The sequence below is a fragment of the Ptychodera flava genome, chromosome 19, assembly GCF_041260155.1.
Source record: "Ptychodera flava strain L36383 chromosome 19, AS_Pfla_20210202, whole genome shotgun sequence".
In the NCBI taxonomy this organism is placed as follows: Eukaryota; Metazoa; Hemichordata; class Enteropneusta; family Ptychoderidae; genus Ptychodera; species Ptychodera flava.
This window is the reverse complement of record NC_091946.1, coordinates 38,235,518-38,244,975: the sequence shown is the minus strand read 5'-3', so window position 1 is coordinate 38,244,975 and position 9,458 is coordinate 38,235,518. Positions and strand designations below refer to the sequence as shown.

At 35.3% G+C, this 9,458-nt stretch overlaps 1 protein-coding gene across 1 annotated transcript; it reads right to left on the bottom strand.

The window, feature by feature from the left end:
- Positions 1-242: 242 nt before the first annotated feature.
- LOC139119465 (dnaJ homolog subfamily C member 3-like) lies at positions 243-9,438 on the bottom strand. Its single transcript, XM_070683297.1, has 10 exons — positions 9,281-9,438; positions 8,508-8,621; positions 6,934-7,133; positions 6,516-6,659; positions 5,465-5,646; positions 4,945-5,170; positions 4,067-4,187; positions 3,263-3,392; positions 1,740-1,888; positions 243-1,113 (listed from the first exon to the last, which is right to left on the bottom strand). The coding sequence occupies exons 1-10, from the start codon at positions 9,348-9,350 to the stop codon at positions 977-979; spliced, it is 1,473 nt and encodes a 490-aa protein (XP_070539398.1). The 5' UTR covers positions 9,351-9,438; the 3' UTR covers positions 243-976.
- Positions 9,439-9,458: the final 20 nt, after the last annotated feature.

The window sequence follows — 9,458 nt, the reverse complement described above, 5'->3', positions numbered from 1 at the left end:
TTCCCCTTCAATCCTATGTCATGCAATTGAAATGTCATCTCTCCTCATGGATGAATACATTGTATTTCACTTATAAGATGATGAACAAAACTGAGGATTTTATCACAAAGTTTTCAAGCCTTGTAAGACTTGAAGGAGAAGAATGCATCCTGAATACATTCATATGATGATCTTTTTAATTAAGCAGCTAATTATTTGTTTGTTTGCTTTTCAAACAAGACGCATTGTAATTTTAGTGCATTCACAGTTATGTAGATTTGTTTTATTTGTGACTATGTTGAAATAAATTTATCTTTTTCAAAAAAAAAGAACAAAAGAAAAGAAAAGAACAAGTTATGACAGCATTGACATTGAAACTACTGTAAAGCAATGTCCTCAAATCTAACACACTGTATAATAAATAGAAAGAGCAAGGTTTTTTTATAAACATGATTTATTACAGAGTTCACTTCTGAAAAAGTACCAACTTGTGAGAATTACAGCTGAGTGTGATTAAATAGCAATAGTAGTAGGTAGTCCAAAAAACTGACTGACTGCCAGGTCATGAAGACTTATGAAACCAGAGGAAATATTTTTGCATATGTTTTGCCTAGGAAATCACATATCCAATATCTCCACTCACTTGAGCAGAAAAAAATAATTTAATTATCACAGCATTAAAAAGCAAGGAACTAAGAAAAGTGAAGAATGCTGTCAGCTAAAAGTGCATCTTTTCACTGTACTGATATAGTTCTATGTTGAAATGTTCACACCTGGTGTATTTGAAGTCCCCCCACCCCCTCCAAAGTGCACTGTACCTACAGGCTTAAACTTCTGCAAACAACTTCTGAAAGGAATGGGTGTTGCATTTGTAAAAGCCTTGTAAAACTTCCTTCATTAGAAAAGGAACAGTCTGATACCGTCCACAGATGGAAATGTGTGAAAATGTCCGATGCTGGAAGCTAATAAAAATTAACTTTTCTAATCAGTGATTTGATTAGAAGTGGAATTTGAAATTAAAAGGTCCTCCACCTGATGCAAATGGATTGAAATGTCCCCAGTGATGTTGATGACTTTGCTGTTGTTGTTCAGGATCCAATGGATCTTCTCCTGAGTCAAACCGTTTCCTCATTTCTGGAAAAAATGATGGAAAAAATATATTCCTGATTAATATTACACCTTGGGAAAGTAATTTTCCAAATATATTGCTTCATCCAAAGACCTCTTTACTCGTTGCACTTTTCTGTGAATGATTGCCATATTTAAAGTTTTGTTATTCAGAATGTGTCACAAACATCAGTCCTTCAACTGCATTTCTCTGTTGATAAGACCTGCTATAGACAGCAGAGGGTCTCCACCCCCACCCCCCCACTGTATATGGGTCCACCCACTCAGTAGTAAACAATAGGGTCTCAACCAAAGCCTGATGGTTAAAGAGTTATGCATGTATCATGTATCAAATCATAAAGATTTTCTTGCTGTAGAATTCACGAGATAACGAAACTGGATGACAAAATTCTTTGAACAGATTTTGTGATAATATGGACCAGTTTTCATCTCATTGTGTAAGGGATGCATTTCTGCCTCAATGCAACTATATTTTTTGTGAAATAAAATCATCAAATTTAATCTGAATTATTACTGCATGAATAACAAAAATTCTGTCAAGTTAAATTAGATCTTCTCAAGCAATATAAATAAATTTGGCAGTGTTGTATGATCGAAAAGTTTGACATGCATGAATACATGAAATCACTTACCTGGATCTGTTAGTACTTCTTTGGCAGCTGCTATGTCTATAAACTTTGTCTCAGCTGCTTTCTTCTCTTCTTCATTAATAAAGTTATCAGGGTGCCACTGTTGTGCTAATTTACGGTACGCTTTGGTAATTTCTCGTTTTCTTGCATTTCTGTGAATAGAACAAATGGGAAGCAAGGTTATAAACAGCTGAATTTCTTCGCCTTTGTCACTGCTATCTCCCTATTTCACAAATGATGTAAAGTTATTACTATCTGTTACATGTGTTTGCTTGATTATGATTGGACAGAATATGTCATGAGTTGGGGTATCACATGAACACTTCAAACCAATGACAGTACCAGTATGGCAACGGATTATGATTGGACAGAATATGTCATGAGTTGGGGTATCACATGAACACTTCAAACCAATGACAGTACCAGTATGGCAACGGATTATGATTGGACAGAATATGTCATGAGTTGGGGTATCACATGAACACTTCAAACCAATGACAGTACCAGTATGGCAACGGATTATGATTGGACAGAATGTCATGAGTTGGGGTATCACATGAACACTTCAAACCAATGACAGTACCAGTATGGCAACGGATTATGATTGGACAAAATATGTCATGAGTTGGGGTATCACATGAACACTTCAAACCAATGACAGTACCAGTATGGCAACGGATTATGATTGGACAGAATATGTCATGAGTTGGGGTATCACATGAACACTTCAAACCAATGACACAGTACCAGTATGGCAACGGATTATGATTGGACAGAATATTTCATGAGTTGGGGTATCACATGAACACTTCAAACTTATGACAGTACCAGTGTGGCAACGGATTATGATTGGACAGAATGCGTCATGAGTTGGGTATCACATGAGCACTTCAAACCAATGACAGTACCAGTATGGCAATGGATTCTTGTCTCCAAGTTTACACAGAGGGATGTTTCAACAACTTTTCTATCTGTCACAACTTTTAGTACAAACACATACAGTGATGAAAATAAGCACAATGTTTGGACATTCAGTTACTGCTGATAGTTCAAACACACATATGGTAATATTAATAGCATTTGATCTGCAACCCTCTTCTTACTTTTTCTGAATATCTATTTGGAAGTGTAAATATATGACAATAGAATAATAGTTGAACTCTCCCTACACACAATAAGTTACAGACGTAGGTTGTAAGTTTGAACTGCTTGTGTGTGTCGAACAACAAACATTTTCAACAAAATCTTCTCAACCTTAAAGGAGTTTGTTTGTCATGTGAACATGACAAGTTAAAATTTAGACACATCTTTCATGCAAAAATCACCTCCTGACATAGCTGAGTTTCTGCCTGAGAGATATTTGTGAAAAATATTTACAGGCACGTACCAATAGTAGGTGGTTTGACGTGTAATCAAATTACTTCAGAAATTTTTATCTCCTAACTAAATAATCTGATACTTAAATATGCTTTTTTAAGAAAGGAAATTCTAGTTGATGATAAATGTATGAAGGGTATTACACTTACCTTGGAACACCTAAGATTTTGTAATAATCTCTCTTTTTTGACTGTTTTAAAAGTTTCTGTGCTCTTTCTAGACCTTCTTTCGTCCTTTGGTTATCTTCTACATCTTTGGCTCTTTGATAGTCATTTATAGCTGAATCAAGACATAAAAATATAGCATCAATGACACTTGGCTCATATTTGGTTTGATGTGGCAGGCCAGAGTGAGTGTACATGCAATATTTAATAGCTTCTATGGGCCTTAGCTAGTATTAATCATAATGTCAAGTGCATTTGAACACATTTTGTTGCATGGTCCATCAAATACCAAGGCGAAGTATTTAAGGTTGGCAACTGTTGCAATGGACACATACATATCCAACACCATGCAGCCTGGTACATCAAAATTAGTGATACAATCCATCATACCAAGGTAAGGATGTCCTCTTTGTGATATTGTACTAAATAGTAAACAATATTTGGTACTTCATCAAGCAGTAATATTCAAGAAAACAACATTATTGCCTTGTACAAAATGTAGGTCTTTGGTTGTGTTTCTGTAAAAATATCACAAACTAGTAAAATTCTGACTCACTGATGAATTCTGTTCATCAGCATGAAGTACTTTCCCAAACAAATTTAAATCTGAAATGTGTGAACAACAACATGCTCACTACATCAGTGTCAGATATGGTGAAAATTGGGCAATTTCAAGCTGAGAGGTGAGAAAAATACTGTAGATGATGCATGAAGGTACATTAGTCATGAATATTCTATGGCCAGTCATAACCTGTGACACTTAAATGGTGTTCATTATTGTACACTTACCTTCTTCATATTGTTCATTTGCTATATATGCTTCCGCTCTGTCACATAAGGCATCTAAATTGTTTTCATCATTTTCTAGAATTTCTGAACACACAACAAGAGCTCTTTCAGCATCTTTATTCTGAAAAAAGGAAAATGTACAATAAAAGAGTGATAACAGATGCACTTAGGGAATCCCTGTTTATAGCCTAAACGAGAGACGAAGTGCCTTAGGGTAAGTGACCTTTGCCCTCCTGACATCGGGCAAAGGTCACCTGCCTTGATTAACAATTTACCGTTGAATTCCATGGGGTGCACAACGTTGAATATATAAGGCATGTAATAACAATGCTTTCAAAACCACTGGTTTGGTCCAGTTTCAGCGTTGTAAATGGTATGGCTAGATCTCTATATAGAAAAACTTGTGTAAAATGATTCAACTATCATGAACTACAATTATTACGGTAAAACCTGTCGAAACCGATCCCTACAGGGACTGAGAAAATTGTTTGGTTTGGAGAGGTGTTCAGTTTATAGAGGTCCTTTAAACACAGAGTTATATTGGAATGGGACTTGAAAAAGGGTTCAGTTTAGACAGATTTACAGTTTATACAGGGTTCAGTTTAGACAGATTTCACCATATTTGTTTCTAACAAAAGACATTTTGAATTGCCCTCTTGTGTTTGTTGACTAGATATCACCTATGTACATTGCCTCATAACTCATTTCATTTGTATAGGGTGGTAAATTTATGTTACATTTGTTGTTTGGCAATGCATTTTATGATACATATTCTCGCTGTCATGTTTTTTCACAACATTCAAGTTGGATCTACATATGAAAATATCAATGTTTTTGTCACTTGATGGACATTTACAGTAAATCTGGAATATACTTACTTTTGAAAGACATGTGCATATTTTTTGGTTTGCCCTCTCTCTGAATGCTGGCACTTCAGTTTCTGTTTTAAGCGTTGCTTCAAGTTTTAAGATGGCATCATCGTAATTCTGCTGGTTCATAAATTCCTGAGCTGATTCAAATTGCTTGTTCAGTTTTTTTGCTTTTTTGTACTGTGGAAAGCACTGTTTGTGGTCTGGATCCAATTTGAGACAGTCTCTGATGGCTCTGTGTTGATGACAGAAAAGTGGAAAATATTGACACTTGAGTGGATTGTCAGGTTGAGGACGTCCATATTCTGGACAAATGCTGCTCTTCACTGGTGAAATTTTCAGACTGTGATGATACAGTACAAAGAGAGTAACGCATGCTAATGTTTTTGTGATATTGAGAATTGATGACCCAAAGTAATTGTATCAATTGTATCAATACCCAGAGCTTTCAATGCAATGGGTTGACCTAAATGCTTTGAGCAAGATAATTTCAAACCGAAGGGCAAAGCAAGGAATATAAACTACTTACATCAATGACTCTTCCAAATCTCCCAGTGAATAATGTAAAGTACTCAATTTGTAAAATGCTTCTGTGTTGTCTGGTACCATCTTAGCAGCTGGCCTGATGTCATCTATTGCTTTCCGTGGCTGTCCTGAGTGTATGTATGCATCTGCTCTTTTGTTCCTTAGATCAATATTCCATGGACAGTGCTGTGAAGTGAAATAGAAGTAATTATAAAATTCTGACATGCATACTCTTTTTATGATAAAATTCTATTTAGCATATAAAAGCCCTGAAGTATACATGTACACACCTATTCATTCATAGACTACCAAACTAAAGTCACAAATTGTCCAATATTGACATCCAAAATACAGGAATCAATCAAAACTGTTGAAAAGTAACAGTTATAATAGTTACAGTAGAAAGCTTTGAAAATTTCGGTGGAATGAGGGATGGGTTTAAACAAAAGTAAGTTCAAGCCTATATACACAGTTATGAATGTATGTCGAAGGGCATTTCAAGTTTTCTGAGCCCATGTACAAATGATACTTCATTTGTTTGCAGCCCAGGTATGTAGGCATCCTACATTGCTGTAATGTTTTTGGTTTTACTTCCTTTACCCCTAAATTGTGGCTGAATCTTTTAATCCTGAGCCTCAACTCCTGTATGTCTGTTTGCCGAACACACTAAAATTTGGTGACGTTTTTGTTAGGAATGGTTATCTGGTGAATTTTACCACTATTCTCAATTCATCACATCAGTCATGGTACAGGACCAGAGAAATGGTGATGGGTCACCAAATAATTTATAAAGGCATCCAAACTGTAGCTAAAATTATACTTGAATTACACTGTGTTAGGCAACTGGAAATGGAGATACGAGCTGTGTGTGAACTGGTTCAGAAAATGAAAGAGTTGAAAAATGTCATTTTGCATTTGAACACTGATGTCATTATGCTTCTGCAGGATTTTATTCCATCACAAATAAAACGATTATGTACATGTATACAGCACACAAATCAAAAGACAACAATACAAATAACTCAAGATATCAATTGTAATTAATAAACACTTACCTCAATTACAACAGAAAGATATTGAATTGCATTTTCTTTTTGACCCTGCTCTATAAGTTGATTTGCATACAGTATATTTTCTTTGAGTGGTCCTATCAAGTCAAACTTGGCCTTTGCATCTTCATCCTTTGGATTAACGTCAAGCTGCAAGGTCATGTTGTACATATTTAAAGCGTGAAAAAAAGTTCATCAGACATCTTTTATAGATGATGGTATCAGTGTTATTTGTAAATAATGAAAAGAAGAAATCACAAATATTTCTCTGCGTTGATCAAAAGACTAGACGCCACTTAAAATACTTTAAGAAAACATAATTATAGAAGGAAATAACCAGAATAATTTAAGAAAGGAAACAGACCATCTTTATTTCTTGCAAGGTCAAATAAACAGAACTAAACAGGATGGATTTTATACTTACAATAGCTTTATAATCAGCTTTGGCTTCATCCAATTTGCCTTGCTTTAAAAGTACACTTGCTCTGTTAGATCGTGCTCCTGTAAAGTCTGGTTTCAACTTTATACACTTGTCTAAGTCTGGCAGTGCAAACTTAGACTTCCCCATGGCCAGGTACACTGTAGCACGTCTGAAGTAACTTTGATAGTTCTCTGGATCACCCTCTGTGTGAAATACAAATAAAAAATATCGATTGATGAAAATATTGACACTGTTCTCATCAGTTATCCTGACACTGGTTTTATGACTTCTAGACTGAATGCATACAGGCACTCTGTGACCTCTGACCTTTTGATCGATGGAGGTCAAAGATCACCTGTATGAAATACAAATAAAAGATATCAATTATGAAACTATTATCACTGTTGTCGTTCTGACATTGGTTTTTTGACTTCTAGTAGACTGAAACTGCACACAGGTACTCTGTGACCTCTGACCTGTTGATCAATGGAGGTCAAAGATCACCCGTGCACAACAAAATCTATTAATAAATATGTATAAATCTGTGCATCTTGTTATATGAAAACACAATTTTCATCAATAAATAATGCAATTTATACATCATAATGGCCAAAAGGCTGGGAGTGCACAGTAGTCTACTGTTTAAAAAGGTAAAATTGTTACAAGTAAGTATATTTGGCAGTAACAATTTATGAGATGTTTCTTCACTGAAAATAAAGAAGCAACAACTCTGTACTGAAAGCATCATGCTTGTGAGCTTTTACTTTCATTTCAAAACCTTGGAAAAATCTGATTGATTGTGGGGGACAATCAAAGGGTTGCTTGGTGATGACATAGTACACTTAGTATGGTTTGAAATAACATTTCAATGTAGCCTAAGATCTCAATAACAACTAGTCAGTAGTAATTTACATTCATTATTTAAGAACTTTATTTAGGAACTTCTAAAAAGATCAAAATCCTGGTCTTTCCTAAGGTGTAGTCTGAATTTTAAAAAAAATTGCAAATCTGTTCCCTGTTTATGGGTTGATGTTAAGTGAAGGGGTCTGAATAATTAAAATACATGCATGACAAAAGCAACTCTTTGAATTTAGTTTTGGGGGAGTGTCTAGCTCTATTTTGATTATTTCGTGCATATTTGCTCTTACTACACTAATAAGCCACAATTTTACTATGGAAATCACAACAAACACTTTAGATTTTGAATTGTTTGTTGCTTGAAAACCTCTCACCTATTTAAACTTTCAACATCCTCTGTCACCAATTCACCATGTTTTGGTCAGTTCAAATCATTATTTTAATTTTTTCATTTCCATTTCCAAACTGCTGTTTGGGAAGGGACTCTGAGTTTTGTTTGTCATGTGAGTATTTTAATCTATGGTTCCTTTGTTTGTGGGATTCGAGGCACAACATAAAGTATTTTTGAGTACTGGTACTTTCTATTTATGTAACAGAGTATAGACATAAAGATGTTGATAATAATAGTGATCAATACAAATCATCATCAACATTATCATCATCACCACCACCACCACCATCAGCATCATCATCATCTAATAGATGCCATGGTAACTTACCAATTGCAGCATTGTAATGTGACAGTGCATCAGCTAACTGGCCAGCTGCTAAGAGCTGTTTACCAAGTTCAAGATGTTGTTCCACGTCTTTCTTGGATGCTTTACCTTCAACACCTGTGGATACAAAGCAATGACACTTTCTTGAATCAAATTTCACCGTTTGTACGTTTATCAGCCAGTTTTAATATGACAGAACATCATAATTAATGCAGATATCATTTTCATAAGGAAAACAAAAATATTTTATAGTACTGTAGTACCGGTATGTCACCACAATGATTAACTTGTCATCTGTAATATTATATAATGGTCAAACTAGAGGCAGACAAAAAATAACGATATCTTAACTATAAGTATCATTATTTTTGGCTGCACGTTATGATTATCAGCACGTTTTGGAATCGTACTGACAGAATCAACGATTCTCATCTTAGATAAAACGAGACACCAGAGCTTGATGGACCAGCATTCTGATCAACACGATTGCGTTACGTTGTGTAGTGGTAAACACATACATTTTTGTCCCCTCGACTTCGGAGGCACCTTATCTCAAATATACATGATGATTCTGGGTTGGTGATCGAAAAAATCTGCGGGTTCTCTTCAGTTACAACATACTTCTAAGGACACGTGTAACTAATTACAGTGTACGTAAAACTTTGTGTTCGTTCACGACCGGCAAAACTACATGTAAAATTCTGAGTGTCTTACTCAGTAATTTACCGATTTGCGGGTCAGGAAGGAGATATTTTAACATGATTTGTCGGTCTTACCTTCATTGTAGATGTCTAGGGTGACAAATAGCAGCGGGAGCGACCTGAAAAACCTGTATATGTTCAACATTCTTGCGTCTGCTATCTACCTGCTCACTTCCTGGTTCATATCACCGAAGTTGCCTCTTGGACATCGTGGTGAATTTTGATTGGTCAAATGATTCTAGAGTCAAAGGTA